Raw genomic sequence first — 16,393 nt, 5'->3', positions numbered from 1 at the left:
TGGCATGGACAAAGGGTTACACAACAGTTTGTTAAGTAAAAATAAGTAACTGTACTTAATGAATACTTGCTGAGGGCCCTCTATATATCAGACACTGTCCTGGATGCTTGGGACAGACCAGTGCACAAAACAGACTGCTGTCCTCCGAGAGCTGACATGCTGGTCAGGGAGATTAACAATACACTTAATAAACAAGTAAGCCATGGAAAAAAATCAAAAGTAGGGCAGAGAAAGGAGAATTAGGAATATGTGGGGGGTGGGGTGGCAAGTTTGCAGTTTGAAATAGGATAGTTGGTGGAAGCCTCACTGAGAAGCCAGCATCTGAGACAATACCTTAAAAAAGAGAGTCATCCCTGGAAGTGTCAGGAAAACACATTACAGGCAGTGTGAAGAGCTGTGCAAAGGCCCTGAGGTAGTTGTATGCCTGGAGTGTCTGAAATACAGCAAGAAGGCCAAAGAGGCTGGCAGTGAGTGAGGGGGCCAGAAGAAGGCAGAAGGTCTAAGGGGTCAAGATGGGGTGGGTAGATCATGCAGGTCCCTGCAGGACACCGAGACTCTGGGTGATAGCCTGAGCGAGAGGGGAGCCAACGAGGGAGGGACGGGAGGTTTCCCTCTGGCTGCTGCGCTGAGAACAGACTGAAGGAGGGCAGAGAGACCGGGGAGGAAGCAATCATCCAAGCGAGAGACACTGATGGTAGCTCAGACCCGTGGCTGCAATGGAAGACGTGAGAAGTGATTGGACTCTGGACATGTTTTGAAGGCAGGGACCACAGGACTCCCTGACCGAACGGACATGGAGCATGCAAGAAAGAAAGGTATGAAGGATGCTTGCACGGTCTGGGGCCCGACGGCTGAGGGGACGGGTTGCCACGGACTGAGACAGGACGGCCACCAGTGGAAGCGGAGGGCACGCGGGTGTGGACGTCCGCGTGGTGGTGGAGCGTAAACGGCTGGGCGCAGACGTGGGGCAGGTGGGGATGCGTGGGCTACAGGGGAAAACATGGCCGTCGCTGTAACTGGGGTGCGACCCTCGAGGTGAGTGGAGGCGGGGGACGAGGCCCTGATGCGCTTCCACGGTGAGCAGTCACAGGGAAGAGGAGCCGGTGAAGGGCATGGAGGAGGAGTGACGGGCAAGAAGGTGTGGGGACCCGGAAGCCAAGCGCTGACAGGGGTGAGGATGAGCATCGGCTGTGGCCACGGCGGCCGGGTCCCCAGGGGCGAGCACTGAGGCCGGAGCCCACCACCGCGTCCGACAACGTCAACGTCACTGATGCTGCTGACGAGAGCGACAACAAACTCAACGAGTATACACTGAGCACCCGACGTGCCAGCCACGATGCTAAAGACAGTACGTAAAGAATCTCATTCACTCACACGATTCCGTTAAGTGAGCGCTATCCACATCTCACAGACGAGGAAACTGAGGCACAGAGCGAGCGCCACTCACGTGCCGGGTGGTCAGAGCCTGGGTTACTAATCACCACGGGACACGGTCCCCAAGAATCTCTGTGCAAGAGAGCAAGTGAATCGGAAACCAACGTGAGCTCAAGGCAGAACAGGGGGTCGGGGTGGGGAGGCTGAGGGGCCGGGAGGAACCTCCCAGAAGCAGGCAGATACAAGGGGCATGAGCGGCTCTGCAGGGGGGGCACTGGGAAGCCGAGACCTGAGGTCTACCTGTCACTCAAAGCCGGGTGACCTCAGCAAGTCACGGTCTACCCTCCCACACCCAGAGATAAAGCGGCACGCGGAAAAGGCTGACGGCGGCCTGAGCCAGGTTTTATTGAGCTCAAGGGATCTCTCCTTTCTTCTGCAACCCTTTCTGTCTCACGCTGAAGATCCCCTGGCAGGACATTTTTTCCAACTACGGAGTAAAAATTCCTGGCTCAGGCTGAGGCTTTAGGGCTGCCATGTGGGAACGGAGGACAGCTGGTCTCTTCTCCATGGAATGTCCTGACTGTCCTAGAGGCCGGATGTTATCAGGCCAGGAGGCTCTGCTTACAGGAAACAATTGGCCCCAACGGCGACGCCCCCGCCCCCCCCCCCCCCCCCCACCTCTGGCTTCCCCACCAACCAGCACACAATACCCAGAAAATGAGGCCTCAGGATACTCCAGACATTGGAATTCAATGCATCACTCAGCGAGCTGGCCCTTAGCTAAGCACTTGACCATATCTTCATACTTAACCCTCACAGCTACCTTGTTAAGAGGGACACTGCTATTATCCCATTTCAGAGCAAGAACAGGGTCACAGATAAGTGAAGCCAATTTCCTAGGGTCTTACCGCCAGTAAGTGGCAGAGCTGGGATTTGAACCCAGGACCTTACAACCACAGTCCACACACTTAATTGCTGTGCTGCACACCCCAGAGGGATGCGCTGTAGCCCAGCATGTCGACCGGGGGCCCAGTGTCTGGCACACGGCAGGTACGCAGGGAGAGTGGCCGATCGTGAACAAAGCCTCGGTGCTTGGTGTGGCCTCTTGGTCCCTCCCCCCCAGCACACATCAGAGGCTGGGTCACACACGCGGAAGAACCAGAGGGGGCAGGGTGTGGAGGAGCGGCCCCTCCCCAGCACCCAGGCCACTGTCTCTCCATCTCCCATCAGCGTTGATGGCACGGGGACAGCAACTGGCCCACCTGAGAATGGCTGGGCAGGTGATATGTGCCACTGTCAAAACACAAGGCACTAGCCCAGGCAAAGAGCAGCTCCCAGCTGCCCCCAATATTTCGAAAAGCTTCTCGGAAACCACCGTCACCTTCCCCATGCTAAGGCCGGAGGTTCCTCACATGGCAGCCAGAGGGGCCCTTGTAAGTGTAAGTCAGACGCCGTCTCCCCAGTCCAAATCCTCAGGGGCGCCCCTCTGCACACAGGGTAAAGCTCAAGTCCTGGACCCCGCGTGACCCTGTGCGACATGGCCCTTCGTGCAGAAAAGAGCGAGCGCGGCAGCCTGCCTGCCCCCCTTTGAAGGGCCTGCTTCCGCCACCGGCCCTTAGCAAGCTGCTGGAAACTTGGGTTTGGGGAGGGGTCCACCGTGAAGGGACAGGAGTGGCTCGCTCTGCCTAAACTGTTTGCACAGACGGTATGGTTCACGCTGAGCACCTGCCTTCCTTCTGGGGTCTGTGTCCTGCTGCAAAGCATCAGAGTAGTGAGCGTGCCGTGGCAGTACGGGTACCCTCTCGGCAAACCATCCAAACTTCAGGTGGACAGACCACACGCCTCTCTGATCTCTGCCCTCACCCCTGGCTCGGTGCCTTGGCCTCCTAGCCCTTCCCAGCCATGCTCACAGGCCAGGCCTTTGCCTCCACTCCCCAGGACCACTTACCTAGTCCCCTCCCCCACTCCGGGTGTCTGTTCACACAGAGCCCCTCCATGCCCTCCTTTTATCGGGGAGCAAACCCTCCCAGGCCCCCCTCTTCCTGAGCTGTTTTATTTGTCTCCCCCCCTTCATGTGCACCTACCCGCTGTCTGCGGCCTGTCTCCCCCAGTAGAACATAAGCTGTTTGAGGACAGGCTCTGGGGGAGCCTCCACACGACAGCCCTCCCAGGACAAGAGCAGGCACTCAGGAGGCGCCCAGCGAGAATCAGCTGATGAATAAATGGTTGCTCCTGTGGTCACCCGAGCTGAGGAGAAACACACCCAGCTTCCAGGCCATCTCCTGCCTCCAAAGCAAGGGCAGGGCAGAGGGCGCAGGCCGCCACCCCCGGGAGAGGGGCTCTGCTTACCTCCAGAAGCTGCGCAGCATTGGGCCGGGTCTCTGGGTTCTTATCTAGGGCCACCTTCAGGAAGTCTCGGAACTCCACAGACCTGGGGGGGTGGGGGTGGGGAGCGCCCACCGGTGGCAGCAGTCAGCTCCAAGTAGGGCAGAAACTGAGAAAATTCTCCCCGTCGCATACTCTACTCTCCTGGGAGTTGTATGCTTCCCAAACACAGCCCTCAAAGACAAAGGCGCCTTCATGAGCTAAAGCGGTGAAGGCTACAGGGTTTACACGATGACCTTTTCATTGTGAACATCACCGTACAGACGGGATGTGGAAATCAGAAAGCAGGGACTTGCCCAAGGCCACACGGTAATACACAGAAGTGCAGGGACTTATGCCCGAGCCTCAGTTCCCAGCCCAGGGTCGTGTCATGTGGCTGCTGGGGCTCATTTAGGCACTTACTCCCACAGCGGGATCCGGCTTGTGGGATCACCCAGTCTGCTTTGATGGACAATCCATGTCCAGAGCACGTGGAGGGCCCGGGTAGCTCAGAAAGGCCCAGAGACCTCCAGGCCCCGACTGCTCCCCCACTCTGGGCACTCCACCCACCCAATCCCACCTGCCCTGTGACCCAGGCCTGCTGGCCATGCAACAAACACCCTCAGGCAGACAGGCCTTGCTCCTTACCACTTAGAAGGCGTGAGCAGAGTGGGGGGATCCGACTTGGCAATCTTGAGCAGGACCCGCATGGGGTTGAGCTCATGGTGCGGGGGCTCGATCTGGGCCATCTCAATCAGAGTGATGCCCAGGGACCAGATGTCAGCTTTGTAGTCATACGGGGTGTCCTTCATGGTCTCACACATCACCACCTCGGGGGCCATCCTGAACCAACCAAGGGATAACACAGGGCTAAGAACCTAGCCTTCATAGGCCCTTCTCAGAGACTTGGGGTCAGGACCACCACAAGCCAGTGTCAGAGAGCTGGCAGCACTCCTGAATCACAATTTGCATTGCTGTCCATCCCACTGTCTTCCTTACGATGGTCTTCACTCAGTAAGATGCCTTCAAGGAGCTCCAATGCCATGTCCCGCTGCAGTTCCCGAAGCCTACCACAAGATGGCAGCAACAATCCAGAACACAGAGTCCTGGGGAAGGGGTGGGTAGAGGCAGAGGGAAAGGTGCCCAGAAAAAACTGGGGGCACAAGGTGGGGGGTGTGGAGAGAATACACCAGCACAGACAGAACGGATGGGAGAGAACAGGAGAAAGAGGAATGAAAGGGCAGAGAGAGAGAAAGAAAGGGTGAGTAATAAGCAAGCAAGAAAGGAGCCTAACTCCACAATGAGAAGTAATGCACATGAAAAACAGAAAGCAGTTAGGTGTGAAACTGAGAGAGGTTTTTTGTTTGGTTTGGTTTTTTTTTATTTTGTTGCCTTTTTTTTTTTTTTTTTTTTTTTTTTTTTTTTTTTAAAGTAATAGTTTGGGGAAAGAAGGAAACACAATGGCCTAGAGAAGCCCAGAGAAACTTCACAGGAGGGTAGGAATTGAACTTGTTCATCCTCACAGTCCCAGCCCAGGGCCTCACATTCAATCTGTACTTGTTGAATTAATTAAGAATTAAACCATTTTCAGGGCATCTGGGTGGCTCAGTCAGTTAAGCACCCCACTCTTGATTTCAACTCAGGTCATGATCTCACAGTTCATGGGTTCGAGCCCCACATCGAGCTTTGTGCTGACAGCACGCAGAGCCTGCTTGGAATTCTCTCTCTCCTCTCTCTCTGCCACTCCCCCACTCGCACATGTGCTTTCTCTCTCTCTCAAAATAAATAAACTTAAAAAAAAAAAAAGAATTAAACCATTTTCTAGGGGTTCCCGTTGAGGTGTCCCTAATGGAGTATTTTCTGTACACATCATCGCATTTCATTCTGTCAACAATCTGTGAAGTAGGTGCTGTTCTATCCCTGATTTCGTAGAGGAGGAAACGGAGGGACAAGGAAGCTAAGCAACTTGGCCAAGGTCAAAGCACTCGTGAGTGGTGGAGACCAGGCTCAGACCCAGCAGGCTGACTCAGGAGCCCTTGACACGGCCAGAGGTCACCTTGGGGAGTCTGAGGTTGAGCCTTCAGTCTACCATTCCCTTTCCAGAAACTGCACAACTCACCAGTAAGGCGTTCCTATGAAGGAATCTCGTTTCTGCAGAGTTTTCAGATTCTTGGCAGACACACCAAAGTCAGCTGCAAGACAAAAATCAGATACAGTATTTGATGGACATTCCTCCACCCACAGTGCTGGGGTGTGAACTCAAGAGACAGACGTTCCAAGTCAATTAACAGATGCCATTTCCCATCTAGCAAATTTTTGATCATTAAAAATATATCTACTGCTGGAAGGATATATTGAGACATGCAATTTCCTTCTTGCTAATAACGGTATAAATTGAAGAGCCTTTCAGAAAAGTAGTGGGGCAATAAATTCCAAGAACCTTTAAAATATCTATACGCTCTTCTGACGCAGTAATCCCAAACCTAGATATTTACCCTAATGAAATCTCAAATATAAAAAAATTATGCAGAACGATGTTCATCCAAGTGCTATTGTAATAGTGACAAATTAAAAAGAACCATAATTATTTAGCTTTCAGAGAGTGATTTTAGCCAGAAATACTTGTGCCTTGGATAAAGCTCACTGGCTATGATACTATCTCTGCACAAAGCTGAGGGAGTGATTTTAAAACTTCTTATGTAAAAAATAAAGAAAATAAAACTTCTCATATACTATATTGTCTTCTCCAAAAAGGGCTTATGATGGCATATCACACACACACACACACACACACACACACACACACACACACACACATACATTGAGAGAGAGGTAAGAAAGATAAGGTAAAGGGTAAACAACTGAGCAGATTAAGGAAAGTGTGATGGGGCATCTGGGTGGCTCAGTCAGTTAAGCATCGACTCTTGATTTCAGCTCAGGTCATGATTTCACGTTCATGAAACGGAGCCCCCCGTCAGGCTCTGTGCCGAGAGCACTGCGGACCCTGCTTAAGACTCTCTCTCCCTCTGCCTCTGTCCCTCCTTTGCGCGTGCTCTCTCTCTCTCTCTCTCTCAAAAAAGAAAAAAAGAAAAAACAAAAAGTAAAGTGTGATGTACTGGCATATGACGGAGTATCTTATAGGCATTAAAATTAGTTTTGAAGTATTTTTATTCAATATTTTAACACTGAATTACACGTACGAATACATATCAATATTAAATGTTTAGTATGTATTTAACATTTGATATTATTTAACATGTATTTAAATATGTCAATATTTAACACCATATTAAGATATTGTATTTATAGACTTAGAAGGTGCAGCAGGAAAGGGGAGGACGCACAGTTGAACAGTGTGTGGTCGGCTCAATGCTCCCTTCCCCCACAAAAAAAGGGCAAAATATACATGAACTGATTTGAAGAAAATACACCAACTGGCTAAAATGGTTGTGTGTGGATCATGAGACCAGGCTAGGTTTCTTCTACTTTTCTGAATTCTTCAGGTTTCCCATGATGAACATACAAGACTTTCTGGACTAACAAAAATTAAATGTATCTTTAAGCCATCCAACAGCACCAGCCAGTCTTCCTTCACAAGCCCAATACTAAGAGAAGAGTCCAATGCCACATGCTCAGTTGGAGCATGTGACTCTTGATCTCGGGGTTGGGAGTTCAAGCCCCACGTTGGGCATAGGGACTACGTAAAAATAAAATCTTTTTGGGGGTGCCTGGGTGGCTCAGTCGGTTTAAGCGTCCAACTTCGGCACAGGTCATGATCTCATGGTTGGTGGGTTTGAGCCCCACCTCAGGCTCTGTGCTGACAGTTCAGAACCTGGAGCCTGCTTCAGATTCTATGTCTCTCTCTCTCTCTCTCTCTGCCCCTCCCCGCTTGCACTCTGCACGTGTGCACGCTCTCTCTCTCCCTCTCTCTCAAAAATAAAAATTAAAAATTTTTTAATAAAATAAAATCTTAAAAAAAGACTTTTTTTAAAGCATTCCAACTAGTAAGTTAACATAAACTTTTGTATGACAGAAAGAAACAGGTAAGTTTCATCTTGATTAAAAAATAAATTCAAGAGGAAGCAACACCTTGAGCAGACTGCTGCTGCTTAATTCAAAGCAAGACAAGTTGCAAAGCTGTTACAACTGCCAGCCGCCCCAGAAGCCTGTCTAGGTCTTGAAATGAGCTGGCCCGAACCACAGTCACATAACAACTGCTGTCCTGGAGAGCTTGAATCAGACCCACAATTTCAAACCAGGAAGGAGCATAATGCTAAGAGCATAGGCCTGAATACCAGAGAGCTGGTTCCAGTCTCAGCTCTTCTTTTTTTTTTTTTTTTTAACATTTATTTATTGTTGAGAGACAGAGCATGAGCAGGGGAGGGGCAGAGAGAGAGGCAGACACAGAATCTGAAGCAAGTTCCAGGCTCTGGGCTGTCAGCGCAGAGCCCAACGCAGGGCTCGAACTCACGAACTGCGAGATCATGACCTAAGCTGAAGTCAGATGCTTAACCGACTGAGCCACCCAGGTGCCCCTGGGCTCTTCTTTTTCATTGGTTCATTCACCTATTCATCAGGGTGCCATCTGGAGGCAGACATCAGCCAGGAGCAAACTAAGTCCTTGCCCTTGGCAGCTCAAAGTTCAGTGGTAGAAGGAGAGGACAACCGGACAAACACCAGTAAGTACATATTCCTAACTGTGTAAAGGGTGGAAAGATGGGATAGGCAGTCTATGGTCAGAGAAGTGTGTGTGTGTGTGTGTGAGAGAGAGAGAGAGAGAGAGGGAGGGAGAGAGGGAGGGAGAGAGAGAGACAGTGAGCGGGAGAGAGCACAAACAGGGAAGGAAGGAGTGAATATTAACTGAACATCTATTATGTGCCAGGCATCCATTCATTCAACACATATTAATTGAACATCTATTATGTTCTAGGTGCAGGAGTGAACCAAAATCTTCACCCTAGTGTGGCTTGTTACTCTAGCAGTAAAAACAGGCCCTCCACAAGCCCCACGGCAGGTGAGAGGCGACGGGCGGTTCTTTTAGACAGGAGGTCAAGATCTGGGGGAAGAGATTTACAGACAGGGATGACAAATGGGCTGAAGGGCCTGGAAGGGGCAAGGCAGAGTGGCTAGAGGGAGAGGAGGTGGCAGCAGATAAGGCAGGAGACAGGCAGGGGTCAGGACAGTTAGTACACCTCTGACCCTCAGTTTCCCTGTGATACAGGGGTGGTGATTCCGTAGAACTACTCTGTAGGGTTGCCACAAGGATTCAATGACACACACGAGGCACTCAGCTCCAAGCCCAGCACTGTGTAAATGCCCTGTCCATGGGGCACGTGAGCCAGCAGACTCAAGAATCTTAGACTGGAGCCTGGCCGAGGGTCCTGGGAATGGTCAGGAAAGCTGGTCTCTGAGCCCGGGCAAGGCTAAGTAGATGGTAGGTGCCCCGTCAGCTGATGACAGGCCCGGAGGGACCAACGGCTGTGGCAGAGTGAGGTTCAAAACCAGGAAACCCACAGGAGAACCTGGCTCTGCTGAGGACTACCTGGGAGGCCAGGACAAGTCGCCACCTCTCCGGGCTCCCGGGTAAGAACGGGGGGGGGGGGGGGGGGGGGGGGGGGCCTGCCTTACCTCCTCCCTACGGGGCCCCTGCAAACACCAACAGTGGCCAGCACAGATTTCCTAGGAAATCTTTTGGGAACAACAGTGACTGCCTCTCAGACCCAGCGTGAGGCTCCCTGGAGGGAGGCAGGAGCCACTCCCCCACCAGGGTCTCCATTCCCCGCCTGAGAAGAAAGAGGAAAAGCAGAAACCACCACAGTTTTGCAACGACACACAGCTGGTCTCCAAGACCCTCCCTTAGGCATGAGCCAGCCAGCCTCTTGGATGGCGGCTACTTCCCCTTCTGCCCCACGTCTGCCCCCCAAGACGGGGCCCACCCAGGAGGGTGGGGCGGCCCCTCCCGGCAGCCCTGGGACTTCAGGCTGCCTGAATGGTGTTTACAGGAAGTGTCCCCTGACAGGTGGGGGGCTGCCTCCGACAGCTCAAAGGGGCTTTTCCCCATGCAGTCTCTTCTAATGCAAACACTCCTCTGTCCTTCTCCCGTTTCACAAGGATCAGAAGCAAGGGCAGCAGGTAGGAAGGTGGGGCCTGTTTCATAAGTTATCATCTCCATAAGGAAAGAGGTCATTTCTGCTGTATCCAGAGCTGCACTGCAGGCACAGCTGGCACAGGAAGTACAGCTGAATCAATGAATGGACGGACTTTGCTAGACCGCCTCTTATGTTTGGGAAAAAATAACTGGTTTGGGGCACCTGGGTGGCTCAGTCAGTTAAGTGTCCGACTCTTGATTTCAGCTCAGGTCATGATCTCGGGGTCGCAGCATCGAGCCCCGCATCAGGCTCTATGCTAAGGGTGGAGCCTGCTTAAGATTCTCTCTCTCTTCCTCTGCCCCATTCCCCTGCTTGCTCGCTCTCTCAATCTCTAAAACAAACAAATAAATAAATAAAACTGGGTTTTAAGAAATATATTTGTTGCTTCTCCAAAGAGATTGTTTAAAAAAAAAAAAAAAAAGAAAGAAATATATTTGACACAGCGATTCTCTTTCTAGAAATAGATTCCCCCAAACCATGTTTATAATATATATGGAAGCTTACAGAAGCATTATTGGAAAGAGTAAGAAATTGGAAAGCACCCAGTTGTTGCCAAAGCTGAGCTGGCAAAGGAGTTAGAAAAACTGTGGTGCGGCCCAGCCGTGAACTAGTATGCAGCCCTTAAAAAAAATGAGGTTGCAGGGGCACCTGGGTGGCTCAGTCAAGCGTCCAACTCGTGCTTTCGGCTCAGGTCACCAACCCAGGGTCATGAGATCGAGCCCCACATGGGGCTCCACACTGAGTGTAGAGCCTGCTTGATATTCTCTCTCCCCCCCCCCCGCCCCTCTCCCCCACCTAAAAAAATACATATATCAAAAAAAAAAAAAAAAGAGATTGCATTTGTATGTACTAACTTGGGACTTCATCCATAACATGTTGCCCTGAACATGATGGTGACTGATGCATATGATAGAATGTACAGAATTCCAGTTGTATTTTAAAAGAAAGACATACACCTACTGTGTGCACACATACACCCACAAACACAGAACAGGGTCTGTGAGGTTATACATCAAACCTAATGGTAACCACCTCCCCAGAAGCAGGATTTGGGGAGAGCACACAAGGGGGTCTTACATTTTGCTTTTAAACATTTTTTTAACGTTTATTTATTTTGAGAGAAAGAGACAGAGAACGCATGTGCTCCCAAGCCGAAGAGGAGCAGAGAAAGCGAGGGAGATAAAGAATCCCAAGCAGGCTCCACATTGTTACAGTTCGTGAGACCATGACCTGAGATGAAATCAAGAGTTGGATCCCTGGGGCGCCTGGGTGGCGCAGTCGGTTAAGCGTCCGACTTCAGCCAGGTCACGATCTCGCGGTCCGTGAGTTCGAGCCCCGCGTCAGGCTCTGGGCTGATGGCTCAGAGCCTGGAGCCTGTTTCCGATTCTGTGTCTCCCTCTCTCTCTGCCCCTCCCCCGTTCATGCTCTGTCTCTCTCTGTCCCAAAAATAAATAAAAAACGTTGAAGAAAAAAAAAAAATTAAAAAAAAAAAAAAGAGTTGGATCCCTTAACCAACTGAGCCACCCAGGTGCCCCGGGTCTTACATTTTTTAACTTTAGATGCTTTTATTCTTTAAAATGTTTCTGATAAAGAGGACACCGCTTTTCTGGCTTAAAAAGCTGAAAGGCACGTAGCAGAAGTCTTTTAGGTTTGTGGGTTCTTGTTTTTGCTTTTTGAGTAAAACCCAGTGGGAGCCAGGATGTGGTGAGAGAACTTCACACTTGCCGGGGGTGAGCTGCGCACCCTGGACGGAGGGCACACTGACTGCAGGGATTAGCAAAAACCTGACACGCTGCACACGCCCAACAGTCATAACAAACGCTAATATTTACTGAGAACTTGCCAGGTGCACAGCACTGTGCAGACTTCTGCACATCACTTACATCTTCCTCTGCAAATCATTTTGCATATCATGTGCATATATATATCCCTGTGCAGATCATTTATAGCCAGGACCCTCGGAGCAGGGAAAATTATTATCCCCCTTCTCTACAGATGAGAAAACTGAGGAGCTTGCAGATGGTTACCCAGCTCTAAGGACAGACATATGCTAAGTCTGTGCTTTTTTTTTTTTTTTTTAATGTTTATTTTTGAGAGACAGAGACAGAGTGCAAGTGGGGAAGGGGCAGGAAGAGGGAGACACAGAATCCAAAGCAGGCTCCGGGCTCCGAGCTGGCAGCACAGAGCCTGATGCGGGGCTCGAACCCACGAACCGTGAGATCATGACCGGAGCTGAGGTCGGATGCTTAACCGACTGGGCCACCCAGGCATCCCGAGGTCTGTGCTCTTTACCACTACCAGGTTCTACCATTCTGTGCGCAGAAAAAATACTGAAAGGAAGACTGGGGTGGTGCATTGTGGCAACATCAGGAATGACTTTCGCGTCCTTCTTTGTGGGTCTTATTCCAGACTGTCTGGAATTCTAGGCTGTCCAGACTGTATCAATCTATATACTCGTTTACAAATATGTTTTTCTTATGACCAAAGCAATGCTGCTTATCAAAAATCCAAACATTTACAGATTCGAAAGTCTCCATAATCCTGGCAGGGATAAACACTTTAAGTGTTTGCCGCACACAGCTCCACGTTTATTTACGTAAATAAGAAGTATATGCGTAAATAAAAATACTTTTGAAAAATAAAACCAGATGAAGCCTACTATCTTGCAGCTTGTGTTTTGTCCCTTCACGGTGTGTACATACATTTTTACAAGAGATTACACATTTCCTACAATTTTCAGTAGCTGAAGAAGACTTCATTGTAGGATAGTACCATAACTCTACAGGAATTAGCTGGATCATTTCTCATTTCTTGCTGTTACAAATATTGTTGCAATGGGCATCATTGTACGTATCTTCCTATACATAAATCCCACATATTACTTTTATAAACAAAAAAAGAATCACACAATGTAAGAAGTTATATATTATACACACACACACACACACACAGAGCCGTGAACTTAGACCGTATGGAGATATGTAACAGAAACTCTCATCTGTCCCCTTAACTGCAGATGACCAAAAGAATCCAAGGTAAGAGGAGCCTTTTCCCAGATAATGTCAGGCCAGTTAAAGGCAAACCGCCTTCCCTCCTGGACCCTCTACCCCAGGCCAGTGAGTCTGTAGGCCAGCATGGTCAGGGCTTACCCTGGGATTTAGGTCTGAGAACCTTCTAGGTGGTCCTCAACCACGGGGTGCTGTGTGTTCCAGGATGTTTGAAAGTGGGTGGGGTGGTCTGGCTGTCACATGAAGGCGAGTGTTCCTGCCATTTCACGGGGGAGAACCTCCTAAGGTAAAAATGGTCTCATCTAAAATGCCAGCAATGGTCCCGTGGACAAACCCCAGCCAGGGTCCTCATGGTGCCGACAGGGAAGCGAAACCTAGAGAGGGTGAGGGACCTGCTGAAAGTGAGCTGGGGACAGGAGAAAACAAAGGCTTTGCCCCCAGCCCTGGAATCCCACGGGCCTTCCTCCTCAGGATTACAGCACCAGCTCATTAACAGGGAGGCCCCACCACGGCACCCAAGTGACTTCTCTGAATTAGCAGCACGGTCTGCCTCTCCAGAAGGCAGCTTTCCTGCCTCTGCTGTCACGGAGGCAGCACCTGGCAGGAAAGCGAGAAGATTCTGTGATCTGAGACAAACTGCTTCATGTTTCTGAGCCTCAGTTTCCTCATCTAGGAAACAGGCATCGTATTAGGTAGCCAAATGTGAGGCTGACCGAACTGCTCTATTTTTCTGTTTCCATGTTTATTTTCTTTTGTTTATTAGATACACGTGACCACTATAGAAGCCTTTGTTTTCCCATTCATTCCGGTCCACCTTCAGCCTCCCAGCCCCGCGGCCTTCACTGACTCTCTCTCTCCTCCCCTACATAACCCTGTCTTTTTCTGGTATTTTCTCCCTCAACCTCAATTACACATTCAGAACTCTGTGCTTGCTTCCAACAGGCTGTGCCAGTCTATGGGGGACAACAATTTGGTTTTCTGGTCAGTGCAAATCTACTTTCCTTCTGGAAAACCATCCAACCCACCCCAACCACACTCTTCCATGGAGAGGACGAGGGAATGGGGTGGGTTAATATTTCCATATTGCTACCTGATCCCTCTTCCTTCTCAGAGAAGCCCTCCTTACTGGACCTTGTTGATTGATCCAGAGGGTCTATGCCCACACCAACGTAGGCCAATCAGAATCCTTCACTGGGATTTTTTTTTTAATATTTATTTTTGGGAGAAAAAGAAACAGAATGTGACCAGGGGAGGGGCAGAGAGAAAGGGAGACACAGAGTCCAAAGCAGGCTCCAGGCTCTGAGCTGTCAGCACAGAGCCCCGACGCAGGACTCAAACTCATGAACCCTGAGATCACAACTGAGCCAAAGTCAGACGCTTAGCTCACTGAGCCACCCACAACACCCCTCACTGGGATTATTAACCGGAGACCTGAAATGGTGAGGTTCCGATGATCAACCTTCAGAAGATGATGCTGGGAAAATTAAAACTAGCCCTAGCCAGATGCTTTGTGGAGGGGGCTGGTCAGAGCCTAACCAACGTGCACAGAAAGGCAGACCAGAGAGAGTCTCAGGAGCGTTTGTGTTCCAGGGTTCAACTGCCCTGGATGCCCAGCTGATCTCTTCCCCAACACAGAGGCACATTCTCCTGTCTGCCTTCGATCACAGGAGAACGGTTCTCATCATTTGTTGCTACAATAAGGTAATGGTTAAGCACGTGGGCTCTGAAGCCAGATGCACTGGTCTGAACCCCAGTTGTGCCTCTTACTGGCTGTATGATCTGGAGTTAAGTCAACCTCTTTAGACGCCAGGTATCTCCATCTCCTCTGTAAAATGTTAGCAGTGGTCTTTAAGGACGAAATGAATTACTATATATCAAACACCGGCTCGGTACATGATAGTCATAGTGAAAGAACCAGGTCACCAGCCCGCTGGCTGCAGCAAGCAGGAATTCTGGGTTGGGGGTCAAGGTGGGGGTGAGGGGCAGGTAAATGGGCTCCCGCCAGGCCCACTTGCCTGGCCTCCTATGCATCAAGGGGACTTTGGAAATTAGGAATCCTGCAGTGATCATAACGTGGTAAAGTGACGACAATGCTATAGAAACTACTACTGACTGGTACCCAGGTTCTGGGCTGAGCATTTTGACTTTTAGGCCAGTCTGGACTCCTGCTTAGAATGTGAAAGACTCCAAAAGTAAAATTCTCCTCCCATCTTCAGAGATGCACCACTGGGGAGAGGAACACAGACTCTCCAGAGAAGAGGGAACACTGTCTCTCATAACAGCGTCTCTGAAATGTCCCTAGGCCCAAGAAGGAAACCTAACGTTTGCTGGCCCCTCTCTGTGTAGATGCTTTTTAAAAAATGTTTATTTTTGAGAGGGGGGCGAGGGGGAGGGGCAAAGAGAGACAGGGAGAGAGAGACAGAACCCCAAGCAGGCTCCACACTGTCAGCGCAGAGCCCGACACGGGGCTCGAACCCACGAACCCGCGAGATCATGACCTGAGCTGAAATCGAGTGTCGGACACTCAACCGCCTGAGCCAGCCAGCGCCCCACCTGCAGATGCACGCTCTGTGTGCACGGTCTCACTACACTGTCATACGAATCCCGTGAGATGGGAACTGTTACCACACTCTTGACTTTGAGAAACTGATGCCCAAAAAGGTGAGGTGACTCACCCAAGGTCACCCAAGGTGACATGGCAGATCCGGGGCCAGAACACGGTTCTTCAGACCGCAGCGTCCACCCCCCACCGAATATCCCAATGGTCTCTGGGCAGCAGGCGTGCTTCCTCTCTCTCTCTCCGCGCCTATGGGTTCCCACTGGTCATCAGAAATCGCTTCCCCCCACTCAGAGCGGGAGCTCGTGCCTTACTTGGCAATGACCAAATGAACCTCAGGGAAGTCTGGTATGAACAAGGAAGAAGGCAAAGTGTCTAGCAGCAGAGAAGGACATAACCCTGAGCCTCCCTGTGACAGTACTTTGCATACTTCACCCGACTGGTTCCAACTAACCCTGAGAGGTGATCTACTGTTACACCCATTGCACAGATCGAAGAACTGAGGTTTGGATAGTTACGTACGGTTCTCCGGCTCGAGGTGGCAGAGCCAGGACTTGAACCGTGCCTGTCTGTCTAGAGCCCACGCTCTGCTCAGCTCTCCCTGCTGCTTTTCACTCTATTCCCACTCCACTGAGAAGCCTGGGTGTGGCCCTTGCTTGGGAGAGAGATCTGCTAAGCAACTGTCTTATGCATCCCTGAGTTATATAAGGACATGGGGGAGAGGGGGCCTCAGGGCCCGAGGCAGTCTCAAGAAGCCAGCAAGAGTCAGTCGAGCTGCCACTGTGTCTCCCAGGCCTCCTCCGCTGCTCCGCCAGGCTGCAGATTCCAGGCCCAAGGGGGATGGAGAATTTTCCAAAACAGAACAACAGGCCCCGGCAGGCGTGCACATCACGGCTCCCAGGGCTCCGTGAAATCGTGTAAATACTCACACTCAACTCTCC

The 16,393-nt window shown here is 50.6% G+C and overlaps 1 protein-coding gene across 2 annotated transcripts in view; it reads right to left on the bottom strand.

Moving 5' to 3' along the window:
* Positions 1-16,393, bottom strand: part of STK10 (serine/threonine kinase 10) — a 116,824-nt gene that overhangs the window by 37,373 nt on the left and 63,058 nt on the right. For both annotated transcript variants that reach the window (XM_047861367.1, XM_047861376.1), the window contains exons 5-7: positions 5,858-5,930; positions 4,387-4,581; positions 3,724-3,805 (exon numbers count right to left, since the gene is read on the bottom strand). In XM_047861367.1, the coding sequence (XP_047717323.1) occupies positions 3,724-3,805; positions 4,387-4,581; positions 5,858-5,930 (350 nt within the window). The remainder of the gene's footprint in view (positions 1-3,723; positions 3,806-4,386; positions 4,582-5,857; positions 5,931-16,393) is intronic.

The sequence above is a fragment of the Prionailurus viverrinus genome, chromosome A1 (genome assembly GCF_022837055.1).
Source record: "Prionailurus viverrinus isolate Anna chromosome A1, UM_Priviv_1.0, whole genome shotgun sequence".
Classification (NCBI taxonomy): domain Eukaryota; kingdom Metazoa; phylum Chordata; class Mammalia; order Carnivora; family Felidae; genus Prionailurus; species Prionailurus viverrinus.
The sequence above is the reverse complement of the archived record's forward strand: the minus strand, read 5'-3'. Positions and strand labels throughout refer to the sequence as shown.